Source organism: Paramormyrops kingsleyae, chromosome 9 (assembly GCF_048594095.1).
Source record: "Paramormyrops kingsleyae isolate MSU_618 chromosome 9, PKINGS_0.4, whole genome shotgun sequence".
Taxonomy (NCBI): domain Eukaryota; kingdom Metazoa; phylum Chordata; class Actinopteri; order Osteoglossiformes; family Mormyridae; genus Paramormyrops; species Paramormyrops kingsleyae.
The window spans coordinates 4,347,128-4,366,981 of record NC_132805.1 but is presented as its reverse complement, the minus strand read 5'-3'; the positions used below and the strand labels follow the sequence as shown (position 1 = coordinate 4,366,981).

Here is a 19,854-nt window from a genome sequence, read left to right as displayed (position 1 = left end):
AAGGGAGCCGAATCAGACACGGAGGAAGAAGGAACTATAGAGAGGGGGGAGGAGAAGCGCATGTACTCCGCTCTAAACATTTTATTCGCAAAGTCATTTTTTTCATTCATTCCTTTTTAAAACAGTTAGAACAGAAGAACCGACCCAGCACACTGATTTTATGACTAAAAACAACAGAAAACAGAACAATTCACTTCGTGAGGACAGTATATCTCATCTGGTCATCATATTTTGCGCATCAGAATGGCTCGTAGGACGTGCACCCATTGCCTGGTTTTGAAGGTGATCTTCAAAATGTCGGTAAGCCCAGATTTTAAACATTATGTTATTAATATACATCTATGGAAGTGTATTATATCACAATATCCGTTGTTTTCCAAGGTGAAATTTAGTTTTGGGTGGAGTCAATACCTTTTAAAATAACTCTTAAAATGTTTTACATAATTCATTAAGTTGTGTCACTGATTATTTGTGTGCCTTTAAGTTACCCGATTTAAGAATAAAAGCCAAATATTTGCGTTAAAACGATAAACTGGGAACTGTCGGAAATGTTCACGTCTTAAACCTTCAGATGACAATTATGTCTCATGGATTAGGTTATTGGTAAATAAAAATGTGTGCATAATTATTTTCAAAGATGATTAAGAAATATAAAGTATGAAATATTAGCCTGAAAAGTATGAAATTAGCCCATTTACTTGACTATCCTGATTGCCATTCGTGATTTCTTATTATCGTTAAATCTTAAACGAAGGACGTGCAGTAAAACCATGTACGATGGTTGACTGACCTTGTTTTTTTTAATATAGCTCTACACCAGTTTATCTGATCTGTGGTATATTTACTATGATTAAAAAGGCTGATGCTGGAGAAATACAAGGTTTAATTCTTAGGTGTGTCACCAACATTATGTGTTAAAAATTGCGATATATTGTGTAAGAAAATCTAGGCGAAAAAAATCTATTACGCTCATCAATGTGCAGTAACAATGACGGATATTTCGACGGCACGGATGGTATATAAGTTGTAAACCAAACAAACTAGGGTTGACTGATAAATGCTTATATTTACTATTTATCAGCAGCTGTCAGTCAGTTTCCAGCAGAAATTCTGACGGATTTTTACCAATTACTTATTTCAGCCCGGGCTTAATGAGTAGCCTACAACACTGATTCAGGAGCCTAACAAATATAAATCGCAGCCTGCTGAAATCATGTCCTAGAATTACTTACTATGTGCAAATACAGAACTGAAGTGAATTGACATTGAACCAGTTTTTCCTGCTAAAAAGCAGAAATACCAGTGGCGCCTAAGTTCAGTGGGCTTTCGAGTGACTTGTTCGTGACCACGTTGTGTCTTTTAGACACAAAACTAGCTTTATTCTCTGTAAAACGAATAGGGTACAATACATTAATTTGGTATAGGTAAATCACGCGATAACGAACGTCCCACCTAACGACCTTTCGAAATGCAAGGTTAAAATTTGAACTGTTATGTCTGTAGATCGTAAATTTGAAATGAATTAGTTTTACTGCATTGGATTAGATGTAGTTCAACATAACATGTAATTTAACATTAGTGAATAACTACCGAAGTAATATTAATAAGTCGAAATGGTCAGACTGCAAAGACAATACTTGCATCAATACTATCCCCTCACGGACATACAGAGGTATTTCAAGCACGCACATACACATACACATACACATACCCCTCACGGACATATATAGTTATTTCAAGCGCGCGCGCGCGCGCACACACACACACGCACACACCAGTATCTGAGGAGGGGCGGGGCTCAGGGACCACGCAGGTTATCTTAGCCTAGGATATATGATCACATGTCCAAGATGTGTGTTGCAGTGCATATTTAGCCAAAATGACATATTCAGAAGAAATGACTACAAGCAATGAAAAAAAAAAAAAAAACTTATTTAGCCTATCATTATCTAGGCAAGTTTCCCCCTTGGGTGGGGTCACCTGGAGGACGGGGCCCTTTGTGGCCACACTGGTTGCACCACCCTAACCACGGCTCTGCACACACACTACTATTTAGGATGAACTAGGACTGAGTTAATCATATGCATCGATTTGTAGGCATACGTAGTTACCCCAGACACCCTGGATAGATTTTATCTCTCGGCTGGCCCAGGAACGCATTGGTGGCCCCCCCAGAGGAGCTGCAGTTGGTGGCTGGGGAGGAGGAAGTCTGGGCGTCTCTGCCCTGGACCCGGATAAGCGGCACAAAATGGAGGGATAGTATATAGTGGCATGTAATGGCGTGATGTCCGTGAATGATTCGTTTGCGGGGAATGAGTCCTTTACAGTAAATATGCACTTTTCATTCTTTCGCTTGTCCTCAGAATTGTGACTTGAAAGCTGCTTCCCTCCTCGACTATGGCCAATGAGAGCCAGTGAGACATGTAAAGGTGTGCTGTAAGCGAGCATATGATTGGCTGGAAACTAAGCATGGGACTGAATGTATACCCCTACAGCAAATGAACGAACGAGAACTGTGCATAGAAAACTCCCTCTGTTGATGACTTGAGTGAGTGATGGAACACGAGACGAAAACAAACATACGGCCACTTTCACCCACTCACTCACCAACTCAGTCACCCCTTTGGGTCTGTAATTCTCTTTCTGAAAGAGTTGGTGAGTGAATGGGTGAACATGAGACCCAGTTAGGCTACCTCTTGGTCATGACTGAACCAGAGACCCATATTTTATTTGTGACTGAAAAACACCATCTACTGATGTAGTATTAGGCATTCATGTGCAGTGACTTTCCATTCGCCACAACTGGATTTTAGAGATGCAACATTTTCACAGTTTAAAATTATTTTAACCAAGGTGTGTAGGCATCTGGACTTGTTAGCCGACTATGTGATGAGCTGTTAGGTTTTTTGTGTTTTTAACAAACATGAATAGCTAAGGTTCGATTTTACCAAGACTTAGACTATAACTCAATAACAAATATTATTTTTCTCATTGGCGGTATTTAGCTTACTCTTTAGCACTATTTAGCCTAAATAATAGGCTATTTGTTTCACGTACAGGAACACAAGTGCTTCAGATCTATGTTATGCAAACAGGAAGTGCCTCTGAATGAGTTGGCAAATGAATCAGAACAAATCTTTTAGGTGAACCGTATAAAACAAACAGTGTCCCAAAAAAAGACTAATTTAGCCCATCCTTAGTGCCATGGGAAGATGAATGCAGGACCAGTATTAACAGCAGAATTAGGACTACAGTCTTTCAGTTACAAATGAATTCGAAGTTGCTCTTTTGTGACATCTACCGGTCTAAATTATAAAAGCATCTGAATATAATACTGCGTACTGTGATTTCGGTGACATATTTCGGCAGTGGGGTAATTCATTTTGCATGTACATATCCACTTAACATTGATTGACATTTTCGAGTAAAGGTAAATACAATGCAAAAATAAGTTGTAATCTATAAAGACAAAATACGAAAGAAGTTTTTTTTTCTGCCATAAATCTTTATTGATAGCATCACAGGAGGATATATGGCAACAAAGTGCAGAGCAATAAATACCATTTTTATTCGCTAAATGCTCTGGAGGAACCATTTGGACTGTATTTGTCCAGAGTAGTGTTTATCAAAGTGCAGAAAGTATGTATATAGTATAAACTGTCCTTTAAACATCGAATAGATCATGTACTGTCTTTTAATCACCTATAGTTTTGTAATCATGTCACAGAAAGAGAAATAATAAGGATTATATGTTGTAATTATATATGTTTCAAGAACTGCTTTGAATTACATTCAAACACACAAGATCACTGGATAACAATAGCATGTATGCTAAGCCAAGATTCCAATGACAATGACAATGCATAACATACAGAGAGGTCAAAAGGCCCAGTTTAAAAGTCTGGCTCAACTTAATTGTAATCTTAATCTTGAGGTGTAAAAGTTTAAATGCTATGCAGATTAGCTTGCTTTGAGATGCCAGTGCTTTTCAAAATCATTTTTAAACAAAAATCATAGCAAGATTTAAAAAATGAATAGATTTCAGATAACAGATCAAACATTTCAAATGAATTAAAAAAATATCTCTATCGTATTCCACAGGAAACATCCTTTCAAAATCATTGTGTTTCATAAAGATTAGAAATTACAATCACATTAGTGACTCTAACAGGTATGTTTTTACTGTTAAGTGTCATGGTTTGTTTGCCAGCTCATTTTGTGTATTTTTTTGTACACAGAGCATCTTTGGCCATTAAGCATAAGTACAGCTGTACGTCGCAGGCTTTTGTCAGTATGACGTGCTGCAGCTCTTAGTGTTTGAAAATCCAGATTCTAGCATAGAAAGCAGCCTTAGCAAAGCCCACTGATTCATCCATCGTAGTGTTTTAGTCAGACAGCCTCTCAATAGCACATTATTGAAGGCAACAGCAGCCTGTGGTGTTTTTGCTTCCTTACAAGTTCAGTGATACCCGGCCAGTGGCTGTCCGAGTCCGGGTGACACCCAAATGCGGGTGACACCCAAGTCCGGCTTCACCACCAACGCCCCTCCACCAATGCTACTATAGTTTTATTTTTTTATTTAATTTTTATTTTCATACTATTTTCAATTTTTAGTTGAAATCCAGCTTTGCTTTAGTTAGATTTCAATGTGATTTTATTAGTTATTATTTGAAAGATATATTTCTATTTAGTTTGTAGGTATTTCAGTTTTAGTAATTTTATTTCTAGGGAAAGTTGAAGGGGAATTTTGTGTGTCTGATCTTTATCGAATCTTTCATGAACACAGTACACATTATGTACTAATGTTCCAGAAGCATTATCAATGGTACTTAAAGATAAACAAATCATTTCTATAGCAAAATAGTGTGAAAACTGAAATGGAAAGTGTTTCATGCTTGTTTTAATTTTATTTCAGTTAGTTTAAGGAGCAATATTTACAGTGTCCGTTTAATTGTAGTTTTCTTATTTTTGTATCTATTACTTATTTCAGTTTGTGAAAATGTTTACTTATTGATTGTTTTCCTTAACGATAATAAGGAATAATAAGGAAGAAGGGTTTAGCTAAATGAGATAAAGCAGAATGTAACAGAACAAGAATATAAAGACCGCCTTTCTGTTACTTTTATGTATGCATGATGTTGGTTATGCATGATGCATGGAGAGGGTGACTCTCTAAAATTGGAAGATTAGAGCTGAGTATTTCTGTTACGGTGAGACAGGAGAAGCAGGAGGTGCCATCGTTCTAACTCATTTTAAATCTCCTTAAAAACGGTGACAGCAGTTATGTCTTTATGTAAAGAAGCAGTTCCATGCTACATATTTACATATTTATGCAATTTTTATGTCTTGATGGCTTGATGTTTCTTTTTGTTTTTCGTAACAATAATATATTTTGACTATACTTGTTTTTGAAGAATTTACTTAACATACTCCACCTGTACTATAGTTGGCTGTTTGAAATACTTGTAATTCTTTTATTATTTAAAGTAATATCAGTCCATTCAAAGATTTTCCATGGAAAATTAATAGGAAATGCAGTAGGGGGGGGGCACAATGGAATTGTGAGACCATTTCTTTACATATATATTTGCTGAGAATGTACAGCAGCTGCTCTGTTTCATGTGATTCATGTTTTATAATCTCTGTGAAGGATAGTGGGTGAGGACCGGAAACTGCCAGAGGAACATGTGTGTCACATATATTTGCATCAGGGGTTGGGGGGGGTTGAGAGAGGGGAATCAGTTGCACCTCATTAGGACCTCCTGCATCTTCATCTGAACCTCCATCATCCTGCTACCCCATTCCTCACTCAGGGTTTCCTCGTCATCACCAATGATGGCAGTATAGCCCATGAAGGCGATGAGGCCGATGCAGAAGAGATAGGTGAGACGGGTACAGAGGCGCTCCATCACCTGGCGATCCCGCTGGGAGTGATCCAGGTACACGTCTAGGATGGGCTTGCTGAAGAGCTTACGCTTCCCCATCACGCCGTCATACAGCGTGTGCAGGTTCTGGTCGCCCAGGTTGTTGGCGTAGCACTCTTCGAAGTCATCCTTCTTGCGCTCCTTGATCCCGGGCCGAGCTTCCACAAGCTCCATGAACACACGGAACTGCTCCTTCAGGTTCTCCTCCACTTGGCCATATTGGTTGTCCAACGTGGTTTTTCTGATCTGCAGCAGGGCACTGCGGTTCTGCTGGGAGATATTGTCCAAAGCCCTGTTGACGCTTCTGAACTCCTGCTTCAGCTTGTTGATGTCTTCGTCGTCCACGTGGTTCAGCACGACCCGGATGAGGGAGCCCGCCACCCCGAAGATGGGGTTGACCACGGCAGCGGCCGAAGAGATAGAGGACACACACCTTAGCACCGTCACCAGCCCCTTCTTCAACTTGTCTCTGTCCTCCTGGATGTCAGCCATGACAGCAATGCAGTGAGGTTGATGCAGTGCCCTCTTTCAGATTCACAGTGATCTGTGTTAGGGAAACAGAACGAAGGATTCAGGCCTGTGATCACATTTAAAGAAATACGTTTTTTGGTAGAAAAAGTTAATCTAATGTGCAGGCAGAAAAACACGTAACAAGCAAACGTACAGAGTTGCGTTATTATGCGACGCACGGGGAAACATTCTGTTGCCAGGATGGTCGAAGTCAGTGGGCACGGCGGCTTCGAAGCATGGCAAGGAAACAAAGTAACAAAAACGCTATGAGACCCCTGCCAGCCCACCCTGTGAATGTAACCTCTCGCCCTTCCAGCTCTCCCCCCCCCTCCCCCTTCACTTATCAGGGCAGCGAGTCCCAGCTGCTGTGCCACCATGACGCCTCTCATTATCCCACTCCCTAATTACAAAGGTGAAAGCCAGGGCCACAGTGGCAGAACAGCTGCGGTATCACTCTGCCTGCTGTACAGTAACACCGTGACGTTAGAAGATGCCTGTTATATTCTGGTTTAAATTGCAGAATAATTGCTGATACTTTTGTCCAGTAACATTTTAAATAGTAAAATTAAATTTAAGAAACTCAAGACATTAAAGCTCATTAACAACTATTTGATGACTACGGATATTTAATCAATCAATATCATCAATAGTAAAATACGTTAACGTTGGTTGGTCACTACTGTAGACTTAAATTAAGGAAAACATTCAATTTTTAAAATTTTATTTCAAAACAATATGAGTAGATCCAAGTTTGTGAACAGTTTTCGTTTTTTTAACGGATGCAAAATATATACTTTCAATGTACTACAAGAGGGTCAGAGCGCAATGACATCATGTTAAACATCACATGTGGCCATACTATATATATAATTCATACATTATGACAGTAGGCCGTAGCACAATATAATAAATGGCAAAAACAGCTTCCAGACTGAATTAGCCTGGTATTACTTATGAAACTGACAGTGCTTTGCAGATGTTTCCGTTCATCCTGCTCTTAATGGAATAGGGGTTAGTTATCCTTGCACTGACTCAGGGCACCTTGCATCTGGACTTTGATGCTTTTCAGCCGTGCGCTCCATTTTTCCTTGAACTCTTCTCTGCTGTCCTCAGTGATGGCTGTGTAGGCCAGGTGTGCAGTGAAACCCATGAGAAGAACGTTGGTGAGATAGGACCACATCAGCTCCATCGCCTCGCGGCTGCCACCGCAGTGATCAGAGTAGACCTTCAGCAGTGGCCTGCCGAACAGCCCAGTCCCGGTCTCCATCACGCAGCGGTAGTAGACATCCAGACTCAGGTCACTCTTGTTTCTCTCGTAAGTGTCCTTAAAAATATCCATGTGTCTCCAGGCGTCGCTGGGGGTCTTCTGCATCTGCTCCATCAGGCTTATGAAGGCACTGAACTGGTACTTTATGTTCCCCTCGTATTTGTAGAGGATCTTACAGACCTCCTTGAAGCGGACATCCCGCAAAATCTTTTCATTGTCCGCCGAGGAGCTGTCCAGCATGTCTTGCATCTTCTGGAACAAACCATCCAGCTTTTTTATGGGGTTTCTTTGGGCCGCTCCCACGTGGCGTGTGACATGGGTGAGGAGATCATTTCTGAAGGACGAGACAGGCTTCCCAAGTTGTTTGTTGTCAGCCATAACTCTTTGTATAACTGGTCTTCGATTTCACAGTATGACTGGAAAAAAGAGAGATGCCCTTAATTTAAATTTCAAATCAAAACATAAAGGAAAAAAATCTGACTAAACTTAATTTATATTGCAGATGGTTTAAGTTAAACAATTTCTATCCTGTGCTGATAAAAATCATACTTTGTGAAAAATGTAAGGCAGTGATTTATATGTACAATGGGTGATTCTATTTTAATTCAACAAATGCCCTTTGCATTACCATTTTTGGACTTGTGCAAAAGTTGAATACCATGTTATGAAAAGGGCTTTTGTAATGAGCTATAGCTGAGCTATGTAGCTAAAATAAGAACACAGAAAGTTACAGCCCATAAAAAATACTCTGAATTATCAATTTTTTTGCGACCCATGGTGAAGAAAAGGCACTATATCTCAAGAGGAAAATTTTTAAATAAATGAACAAAAAAACATTTCTAAGCTCTGGAAGGTATGCATAATTCGTATGCCAAATTTCATATAAATCAAAAATGGTAATTCAAAATCTTTTTTGGAAATTTGTTGAATTAAAGTGGAATGACCACACCATAAACTAAATCCAATTTGTGTTGTAATGGCTTTACATTAAACAATATTGTTATTTTCACAACGTCTTGTGCAGGAAAACAAAAAGCCTTTCCCAGCATTTCTACATATAATTTATAAATAATCGATTATCAAATATTGAAATTTATATGAAGTTAAGAAGACAGTCATCTGAGGAATAGCTATGCAAACTGGCTATTTTAATTTGCAGTTTTGTTAGCTTACCTTTCTTAGGTTCCACTCCAGTTCAGCTCCAGTGCAGTCTTCTGTGTTCATGAAGTTTGCTTCTCACTATTTTTCGTGGCGTATGTGAAACACTCAGTTGGTCTGTCTGGCTCCTGAGATGCATGCAGCTGTTCAGCGACACGCAGCTGTTTTGCTACAACTTGCTGGCATCTGCTTTTAATGGTGCCAGTGACTCTCCATGGCAGATGGTTTCTTAAACAACTAAATATCATCGTCTCAACGACTATGTACATTATATAAATATAAAAGAGATGCCTGGTCACACAGGACCTAGAGCTTAAGACGAAAGAACACTTTTGTTTAGTTGAAGGACAACAGTCTTTGAGGCAGCTGGAAGCCTGGACACAGCGACTGTCAGGGAAACAAGGCAGTTGCTCAACAGGTGTCAGGCAGTCTGCCAGTAGATGTGAATGTCCATCTGTCCAGACCCTGGGATTATCTTACATTTCAGAATATTTCAATGCTGACAGCCTAAGGACTACTGTGTAGATGCAAGAACAGAGGAGGACATTGAGAGGAGGACATACAGGGAGGACATACAGGGGAGGACATACAGGGGAGGACATACAGGGGAGGACATACAGGAGAGGACATACAGGAGAGGACATACAGGAGAGGACATACAGAGGAGGACATACAGGGGAGGACATACAGGGAGGACATACAGGGAGGACATACAGAGGAGGACATACAGGGGAGGACATACAGGGGAGGACATACAGGAGAGGACATACAGGAGAGGACATACAGGAGAGGACATACAGAGGAGGACATACAGAGGAGGACATACAGGGGAGGACATACAGGGAGGACATACAGGGAGGACATACAGGGGAGGACATACAGGGAGGACATACAGGGAGGACATACAGAGGAGGACATACAGGGGAGGACATACAGGGAAGACATACAGGGAGGACATACAGAGGAGGACATACGAAGGAGGGCACAAGCACAGCGTGTGAGGCCCCTTGACAAACATGAGGGTTAAATCTACAGCAGCTTTTTGAAATGCTTGTTATTGAATGCCATTTGCTTTAAGAATCTTTGACATTTTAAATTAAAGCCAAATTTACACTCAATGCGAATCTGTTAATTCTACATTAGTCTGATAGACACTTAAAATCTGGCATTTAAATAGCTGTATAACTAGGCAGGACTGACTTAGATGATCTTATGAACAGCTGAGTGTGATCAAATAGAATGTAGATCTAAAAAAAATACAACAATACTAGTTGTATAGTACTGAATAATTAAGCTTTTGAATGTCATACAAATATTTTCCTTATTAACACCAAAATAGCTTATGATAAATATTAGCTACATGATAGATCATTTAAATTAACAATATACAGCAAAAGTTTGTTTTAGTTTTTAATTTTTAATGATAATAATCAGAATAACATGTCAATACGACAATATTATTGTCAATATAACAATAATTACCTTAAAACACTCCATTTATGTATACATACGACTATGAGGGACTATTAAATTTTAAGTAAATATAAGTGTGGAGGAAAAAAAGTAATCAACACATTTACAGTAAATGGTAACATCCTTATATCTGATTTATAAAGTGTCTTTTCTGTATATGAGGGAAAAAGCATCTCATTAGCCTTCATTACATTACTGATCCACAAGAGACACAGCTTGATTTCCGACAGGACTGTTTTAGTAAAGCCTGTTACCCCACAGTAGTATAATTCCCAACTCCTCTGGTAATCCCTACGCAGAGTAGGATTTTAGCAGGAAGGGGAGGGCTGTTTACAGAGAGAAAAAGAACGAACTTCCTCCTACTGAACTGCCTACTGAAGTTCTTGAATGGATAGAGGAGAGCAATGATTCATGGGACTTTACCACAGAAATTCTTGGGCTCAGCTGCCTTAGCAGGAATTCTGGGACAGTAAAGCTTCCCACAGACCTGAGCTGCAGTAACATGAACATGAGACTGTTTGCTCACTCCCTTCAGCTGCTGTCCACAGCAGAACTGATACAAAAGACAAATGCTTAAGATAAGCCTTCAGTTGTCATTATTTCTGTTGCTAGTATCAGACTCTTCTTAAAAAAAAGCAATGTTTTTAGCTCAGCCTTTCAGCAGCTAGGGGAGCCACAGAGCTACAGGGACAACAACAATCTAGAGAAGGAGAAGAAAGGTATGTGGCACAGCGGCAGGACACAGGCAAGCAGGCAGGGGGCGGGACTTAAAGTTAAAGCTAAGGAAAGCTACTCTGCTGAGGAACCGAAAGCACTTACAGCAACTTACTGGCTCTGATTACTGCGCAAAGTTGCCACATTATAACAAAAAGTGCACATTACACAGAGTAAATATATGTATATATGCAGACAAAAAAAACAGTTTGCTCTTTGTAATGAATTAATGTGCTACTCTGTAGGAAGTCAGCTGTCATTAAAAAAAAGTTTAACTTTTGCTTTACAGATTGAATTACCTATTGAATTCAAAACAGAAATTCATAAACAGGCACAGCATAATTTGTGCAGACAGGCATAATAATAAGGCACAGAACAGGGTGTTTAAAGGGCGGTATCCTCGTGTGAAAGGCAGTAGGGGAATATGATAGAAGTTTAAAGTGATTACAAACTGAAAGCATGTGACAAAGGGTTAGCAAACTGTTTAGCCTGTTTTCAGTTCCATACTGAATGAAAAGTGTATGAAAGTGAAGCTTGTAACATCCGTGACCTTTTTCCTGTGACTTTCCTGCACGAGCCCTGAGTCTCAGCAGTGCAGTGGCAGCACAACAGTCCAGTCAGTGACGTCTGTGAGTTCAGGACCACGGGAGGAAGGATAGCTCTAGTGCAGCACAGAATTAACTCTAACTTGCTCTGTATTGCCTCATGCTCTCATGCAGCTCACAGGGCTTTTAATATGACTAACTCCTTCCATTCCTGCAATTTTGATTTTAATTTCTGTTGAAGTGATAGTTGGGCTAAATTAATACAGACATTTAATTGGCATGCAGATGTTGATTTTAACCCTTTTTGTATTTTATCAGGTAATACACAGCATGGCCCAACTGTCTTTTGTTATAGTTTAAGTTACATTTAATTTATTTCACAGAATGGATAAAGCAATGCAGCAGCAATACAGCATCATGTCTGCATGAAATTAACCCTTTAATCTCCACAAAATATTCATTGGTTTATTATCAATTGACAATAATAAATGAATTAATTGCCTTTTGAATATTCGAGCTGTTCCGTAATCCGCATGGGTCTATTATAATATAATTTTTTCCTTGCATTTTTTCCTCTTTTGTTTGCAAAAATTAAGAAGAACAAGTCGTGTGTCTGAGCAACATTGATTAAAGGGTTCAAATGGTCTCATTAATTTAAAATTTTATGCAAATTTATGTTAAATTAAATATATGTTTTATCAAATTAAACAATAACAGAAATTATCTGTTAAATTGTCTCAAAAAAATTAGGTGACTAAATGCCAGTTAGGTGAACTCTTTACACTCAGGTATACAGCACATAAATGAACACATGAAGTATATAAAATGTTCTTATAATATTACAGCGTCAAATATATATGATGTGTAGATGTGTTTCTCAGAGAGCTATTTCACTTTTAACTTAAAGAGCAGAGAAGCACGTATGCTAACCTGCTTTTAACTAACTGTAAATGTTACAAACGCTCACCTGTCCTGTTTCACACAGTAGGGACACTAACGTCTGCTCCCTAACCGATTCTAACTGATCACTGCCACAACTGAACTCCAACAGATGGAACACAGCACACACAGCAACACGGCAGTTAGGCTAGGCCCATTGCTAACACCCCCCCTTACCAGTAAATAAACAGCATTTTATTTATACAATTTTAAACTACTTTTAAGCACTTTTATACCTCTAGCTTTGTGAAAATAGTGCTGAGAAACAGAAGAGGGCATTTGAACAACAGAAGAATCAGGAAGTAAGGCAGCAGCGGCCATTTTGAAAATATCTGTATACTAGCAACTGAGGGAAACCTGATGAAATATTAATAATAGGCTGCCCACATAATCTCTAGACAAGAACATTTTAAAGTTTGTTGCTAATTATTAACGATTTGCACTGTTTTATTTGCCAATCTATTTTTCCTCTCTCATTCTTTACAGGGTAAAGTCTGTGCCTGTTAGATTGGTCACTAGCCCTGGAGATAAGTTATGAGATCAAGACCAAATAGAAAATAACAGTCAAAGTACAACTATACGAGTTTGCTGAGTTTCCCTAACAATGTGAGTATGCAATCAAGCAGACATCTGCTGTTTATACACTCATAATAGCCATCAAGCTGCCTTTTCTTCCTGCTATGTCTCCCCCTATCCGTACCCATTTCCTTGTTTATGCAAAGCAACAACTCCTCCCTCCACTCTCTTCAACTGACCAGACTGTTCTATACACCTGAAAAAAAACCTTTCAATATCCAGGAATATGACCCAAACACCCTTACAATGTCCACATCCATATGCAGGCACCTTGGCTATTGAGGATCATAGCAATCCTTACCCTTTTTAGAGTCCCCCTTCTTCCTTTTCCTTTCCAAATTCCCAACCCCGTATTCCTCTTCTTCTTCCCAGCAATCCCTGCAAAGGGACACTTCCAAGTATGTTCAGTGTATAGGGGTGATCATATTGGACTGTACCATTTCTACACTGTAGTTTTGTGCCCTGGCTGCTCAAAGGTGGCCTGTTTGCACATGTAGTTATGCAGGCAACTACAAGCTTCTTTCTAATGACATGTCATTGACCCTGCACTGACAGACCCTTCCTCAGCCCCCAGCCATCCACCCCCTCACAGTTTTCAATCTTTGGTACTTTTCAGCAGCTAGGAAAGCAACTGGGAGAGCCAGCTGTCACTAGGAGACCAGCCGGGGACCTAGAGTTGACTCAATAGACCTTTATGCATCTGTCAAGTCACAGTGCTAGGCTGAGCAGCCCAGAATACCTTCCAGAGGCTGTCAGGGACATGATATAAATGGACCAGTGTAAAATAAATCAGTAGAAATATTGCTGATTAATTTCCCATATGAAAGAGCCGTATTTATATCTCTCCACTGCAGACACGAATAAGTGCATCCAAACAGCCTGTAAGCACCTCTGTAACACTGAGGATGTATAGGGGACGTTTTCAGCAGTAGCATGTGATACATTTCACCTTTTAGTTACATTAAATAATTTCAGTTAAAGTCAGTAACAATCTTTTGTATTTTAAATATTAACTGTCATTGACATTTAGCTTAGCTATAAGTTAGGCAAATACAGGAAAGATCGTGCTGAACATAAAGCATGACAGAATATACAAGATACAGTAGAACAATACTGTTCATGTATTACTTGTCTTTTTCAAAAAATATTTATATATAAATATAAATTAATTTATGCCTAATCAATATCTCAATAAATTTGCTTAATAGAAATACATTACTGTATAAACTGTGGGTACCCTAGGAGTTAAGTTTGTTAAGAATCCTCCTTATCTCAACATAAAATACACTCTGAATGAGAAAGGTTTCAGAATGGGGACATGAGCTCTGTGCTGAAGAAGAGATTGCAGATAATATATGCTTGAATATAATACAATACAAAATAAAACGGAGAATAGAATAGAATATTGTCCAGGATAATTAAACAAGACTATGAGCAGCATTAACAGGGCTGGACTGCAACTGAAATTCAGCCCTGGACTTTCAGGTCCCCCAAAGTAAATTTTGCCCACTGACAATGGGCCATCACCCTTCTGCACTACTAACAATGAAAATCCAGTGTTTACAACCTACTTAAGCGTAAATCACTATACCAGCTAGTTTGGTGTCCGTTTCTACTCAAACCTAGTCTGAATTGTCAATTGATTTACTTGTGGAGGAATAGCCATCAATTTAGTTGTTGGACTCACAATAGAAAGAAAGAATAACCTTAGTTTAAGAATCTCCCAGCACAACAAAGCAGCTCTGTGGAGGCCTATCTCACAAAGGAGTCAGCTCTCTGGAGGCCTACATCACGAAGGAGTCAGCACTGTGGAGGCCTATCTCACAAAGGAGTCAGCTCTGTGGAGGCCTACATCACGAAGGAGTCAGCACTGTGGAGGCCTACTGTATCTCACAAAGGAGTCAGCTCTGTGGAGGCCTACGTCACGAAGGAGTCAGCACTGTGGAGGCCTATCTCACAAAGGAGTCAGCTCTGTGGAGGCCTACGTCACGAAGGAGTCAGCACTGTGGAGGCCTATGTCACAAAGGAGTCAGCTCTGTAGAGGCCTACGTCACGAAGGAGTCAGCACTGTGGAGGCCTATGTCACGAAGGAGTCAGCTCTGTAGAGGCCTACGTCACGAAGGAGTCAGCTCTGTGGAGGCCTATCTCACAAAGGAGTCAGCTCTGTGGAGGCCTATGTCACGAAGGAGTCAGCTCTGTGGAGGCCTATGTCACGAAGGAGTCAGCTTTGTGGAGGCCTATGTCACGAAGGAATCAGCTCTGTGGAGGCCTATGTCACGAAGGAGTCAGCTCTGTGGAGGCCTACGTCACGAAGGAGTCAGCACTGTGGAGGCCTATCTCACAAAGGAGTCAGCTCTGTGGAGGCCTACGTCACGAAGGAGTCAGCACTGTGGAGGCCTATGTCACAAAGGAGTCAGCTCTGTAGAGGCCTACGTCACGAAGGAGTCAGCACTGTGGAGGCCTATGTCACGAAGGAGTCAGCTCTGTGGAGGCCTATCTCACAAAGGAGTCAGCTCTGTGGAGGCCTATGTCACGAAGGAGTCAGCTCTGTGGAGGCCTATGTCACGAAGGAGTCAGCTCTGTGGAGGCCTATGTCACGAAGGAGTCAGCTTTGTGGAGGCCTATGTCACGAAGGAATCAGCTCTGTGGAGGCCTATGTCACGAAGGAGTCAGCTCTGCGAGTCGCATCCTTTACGTCGACCTGGGGATCCGGCTCCAGTCTAAGAGCTGATGTTTCTGTTATTTATGTCAGAATAATAGGATGATCATTCAAAAATAGAATAAGGATAATTACACTGCAAAATCTAAGTGATGCATGTGTACGCACACACCAGGCATAGGTCAAAAAATGTTAATTTGGTTGAATTATAAAAGCCAGAAGTGGTATTAAATGAAGAGCCATTTGGGAACCAAAAGAGCCAACTCTTCCCAGCTAACAGGGAATATTCCCCGAATTTTAGCCAATGTTACGTGAAAGTCTTCTCAAAGTTGGCAGAGAATCTTCTTACTGTAACGTTAATCCAACATTACTGGCACATTTTACATTTTAACAAAGGTTCGATCTGTCAGTGTCAGCACAATAACATTACCTGAATATCTTATAAACACAATTAATGTTTAAAAATATTGTTTTACAATAAAATACTATTTTATATAAATGCTATATACACATACTGCCAATGCACATTCCAGTTTCCAACCCATGACCTTCTTAGTGTGAAGGGACAGTGTTACCTGCTATCGGCTGTATTTTATGAGTCTTAGTTGTATAGTAGTATGATAATCTTCCAGTAACATCAGGAAAACTGTACTTTTGGACATTTCCATACCTTAGTAACGTTCGGCAAACGCTTCTAGAACAAAAAATTGTTAACGGGTTATTACTGAGCTAAGCCAAATTATCTTGCTGACTCAAAAGAGTCGGAATTCCCACGCTACAACAAACATACAATATGTGCGTACTGTGACATTCAGTAGAACTAAAAACATTTGAAATAATAATATAACGCACGCTGAAAGAAATCAAAACCGCTTACCAGAAACGTGCTGCAATCAACGGCGTATCAGACATCTTTGAGGGCCCCGCGGCCATGAGGCGGGGCCCCTCCCGCGATTGTGACGTCATATATTACCTGTAGGCTATACCTGATAAGCAGAGCGTTTATCATATATCCATATGAAAATATATTTTAATTTTCGTTTCGAAAATTAAGCTCTGTGACCGAGCTGACAGCTCTGTGTGGGGGTCCGTCTACATCTCGGTGGCTGCGGGCGTGTCACGCACTACTGCATGGCTGCTATATAACGAGGCTTATTCAGGATTTAACAAAAGCAGCTGCAGCAATCTGACACGAACTGGAAGACGCCAGTTGGTAGGCTAACACTCACCATACACTGACAAGCACTGCGAGCAATTTGCATTAAAAATGTAGGGATATCGCGTAAGTCTTGCTTTCAAATACGCTCGAGTTGCTGGATGTTGTTTACCGCAAACCTGACTGAAAGATGACTGACTAAAATTGTTTTTTTTTTTTATCCAAAGCATATGACCACTGTAAAATGCAGAAAATTTAAGAAAAGGAAAAACGAACACGTTCTTGTTACATATATAAAAAAAATTGCACTAAACATATTGACAATAATGAAGATAATGAAAATGACAGGGACTATGGACATTATAACATACTCATGATACTGTAACACTAAATCGGTCCAGTTTATGTCTAACATAAACAGGTGGCAAGCATAAGAATTAAATTCAAAAGTGACTGGTAATTTCAAGCTTTTCTTCTGTTACTTACCGTTTCCTTCATCAACATGTATAGTCACTGTCCTGATATCTGAAATGACGTCAGCATCTAACACTCTATTTTTCTCTTCCAGAACATGAAAAAACAGCATACCGTGATTTGAAGACAATCCTCTGTGTCCGCTGTCTGGGAGCAAAATATATAAACTGGAGAAGAGCAAGGAAACTATTCTCGTTAAAAGGGAGCATGCATCGGAAGGAAGTAAAACAATTGATAAACTTGCGCTGTTTGTGTCCTTTGTCGTGGTGGGGAAGCACAGATGTTTACACAATGTTACAAGGACCAGCTATTCTACATTTCAAATTAAGAAATAAAAGTGGCCATGAAGAAGAAGTAGAAGATTAAGATAATTTGATGTGTCTAAAACAAATCTTTGTATCTTTCTAATTGTCCTAACAATAAGCATTTAAATTATATATAGTCACTTTATAAAAGGTCAGACCTTCGTTTTAGGAGGCTGCCAGCAATGATTTGAAATAAAAGGTCTCCGCGTTGCTTCTTTCAATGGAAAATCTGTGAATGGAAGCGAGAATTAAGTGGGACTATAACCATGTGACTATTCCAGGGACACTTTAGTAAGTACAGCAATACTGTGGTTAATACAGTATAATGGAGAATAAGGAACTGGTATTTTTGTATAATCGTTTGTGAGAAGAAGGTAATAGCTCTACAGAAGTCGTTTTGTAGGTACATCAAGCACAAAAATGCCCTCTCGGCTGTATAGAGTTTGTATGTCCGGCCGATTTTCATACTGGGTTTTTGATTTTCAGTTTGGAAAGATATCAGAATGTCATTAATTGAAAAAATTATAGGTAAGACAAAATGAAATTTCATATGCAGCATGCTATAACTAAGTTGGAGTCTACCAAAAAATATCCCGATATTGGATATAAAAAAGTTCATCAAAATATTACATTGGTTAAAATGGCAAGCTATCAAGTTATCTCAGGATGCTGTCTGACAAAAAAGATCTGGTGACGAGACATATGTGCCTTTTGGCATCAATTTTCACTATCTACAACCCCCAGTCTGCCGTGAAACAACTGGCCCCTACGGCAACTAGGCTCGGGTTCCCTTTGTATTTCAATGTAATACTAAGTCGAGCGAAATTATGTTTTGGCAGAAAAGGTGTATGAGTAGGATATACTGCCTTTCCCGTGCTTATAGTAGGGAAGAGCAGGCAGTTTGTAATGGACCGTTGGAAAACAGGATTAAACGTGTTCTTTGTTTTCAAAGTGTGGAATAAGGCTGTTTAATGTTTGAAGTAAGAATTGCACTAAATGAGAAAACTGTAACACGGATTTAAAATAATTAAATATCCTTGACATTGGGAATTCATGCACTCGAATTGTACATAGCCTAGTTAAGTCAATATAACTGAACATCCGGCTACACGGGTTGCGACTCATCACGTGTACAGATACATGAGAAAACAATTGCAATTGTAGGTGCTATATTTTATTATGAATACTCGACAGTCCAAAGAAAGCTTTTAAAAAACATCCATAAATGATAATTGCGTAGGTTTGGTTCTAACACTGTTATGGACTAAATCCTACCCCGAAACCACCACCACCTAAACACACGTACGGTACTCCCAAATATATACTCCCTAGATAAATGATGACACGGGTGTTTAAATCGACTTTGAATTGTGCAGAAAATGTTTATAGAAACGATTTCTTTTCCTATGTAGAAGGTTTGCATAGCATAATCACAAGAGAGGATGTCATAAGCGCCTTATTGTATTTTTGTACAATAAAGCTATTCATTTATAGACGTTTGTGTAACTCCCACGGCAACATAACGACGCGACGATGGAATGAAAACAGAGAATTGTCTTACTGGGCAAGAGACAAAGATAGAAAAGATGTGGGAATACATTTTTGTCAAGAGAGTGAAATAAGGAAACGAACTCAATCAGCGCGGCGGCTGACCATGTGTCAGGTTCAGTTTACTAAAGAAGATGTAAGGATCGAGGGAAGGGCAAACACTTATAATATACAAGAAATGCGGAGCAGATGTAAAATATCAACATCAATCCGCCATCTTAGAAAGCGATATTGATTTACTTTATCTCAATGAATTATGGTTAAATACGCTTGTTTGTGCTGGGTGCATAACTGGACAGTCTAAACTACGATCTTAGATAACTTTATAACAATTTATCGATTGTCATACATAGTGTCGTAATTATAAACAGACTATTAATTCCCACAAAAGAAACAAAGTACTTACAGTAATATTAGTCTGTCGGTTTGAGATGGAGGGTACTGGCTAGGTTTGGGCGGTGCAGCGGTTTACCATATACAGTGTTCACAGAAAGTGCTGATCTTCTGATCTTGCCATTTTCCTATTAATAGCATTTGTGGTGACTGGCTCCCAAAGGGATACTAATCACAAATGCTTGATGTCTTACGTTATTGCAAAGATGTTGC

General features: G+C 39.6%; 2 protein-coding genes and 1 long non-coding RNA gene across 4 annotated transcripts; 1 reads left to right on the top strand and 2 right to left on the bottom strand.

The window, feature by feature from the left end:
- The first annotated feature begins 175 nt into the window (after nucleotides 1-175).
- Nucleotides 176-17,639, top strand: LOC111838377 (uncharacterized). The gene is made up of 3 exons (XR_002836868.2): nucleotides 176-300; nucleotides 13,017-13,136; nucleotides 17,490-17,639. It is a non-coding gene; the product is annotated as an uncharacterized lncRNA (long non-coding RNA).
- Nucleotides 3,487-19,796, bottom strand: rpz (rapunzel). Of its 2 annotated transcripts, none has more exons than XM_023801273.2 (2): nucleotides 19,655-19,796; nucleotides 3,487-6,468 (listed from the first exon to the last, which is right to left on the bottom strand). In XM_023801273.2, exon 2 carries the CDS (start codon nucleotides 6,414-6,416, stop codon nucleotides 5,739-5,741), a length of 678 nt encoding a protein of 225 aa, XP_023657041.1. In that variant the 5' UTR covers nucleotides 6,417-6,468; nucleotides 19,655-19,796; the 3' UTR covers nucleotides 3,487-5,738. The 2 variants fall into 2 exon arrangements, with proteins under 2 accessions (XP_023657041.1, XP_023657040.1); XM_023801272.2 differs by lacking the exon at nucleotides 19,655-19,796 and adding an exon at nucleotides 13,408-13,531.
- Nucleotides 6,773-9,506, bottom strand: LOC111838375 (protein rapunzel-like). The gene is made up of 2 exons (XM_072716086.1): nucleotides 8,875-9,506; nucleotides 6,773-8,117 (listed from the first exon to the last, which is right to left on the bottom strand). The coding sequence occupies exon 2, from the start codon at nucleotides 8,077-8,079 to the stop codon at nucleotides 7,447-7,449; it is 633 nt and encodes a 210-aa protein (XP_072572187.1). The 5' UTR covers nucleotides 8,080-8,117; nucleotides 8,875-9,506; the 3' UTR covers nucleotides 6,773-7,446.
- Nucleotides 19,797-19,854: the final 58 nt, after the last annotated feature.

Coding starts and splice junctions, on each gene's coding strand:
- LOC111838375 (XM_072716086.1), bottom strand. CDS start 8,079: ATGGCTGACAACAAACAACTTGGGAAGCCTGTCTCGTCCTTCAGAAAT.
- rpz (XM_023801273.2), bottom strand. CDS start 6,416: ATGGCTGACATCCAGGAGGACAGAGACAAGTTGAAGAAGGGGCTGGTG.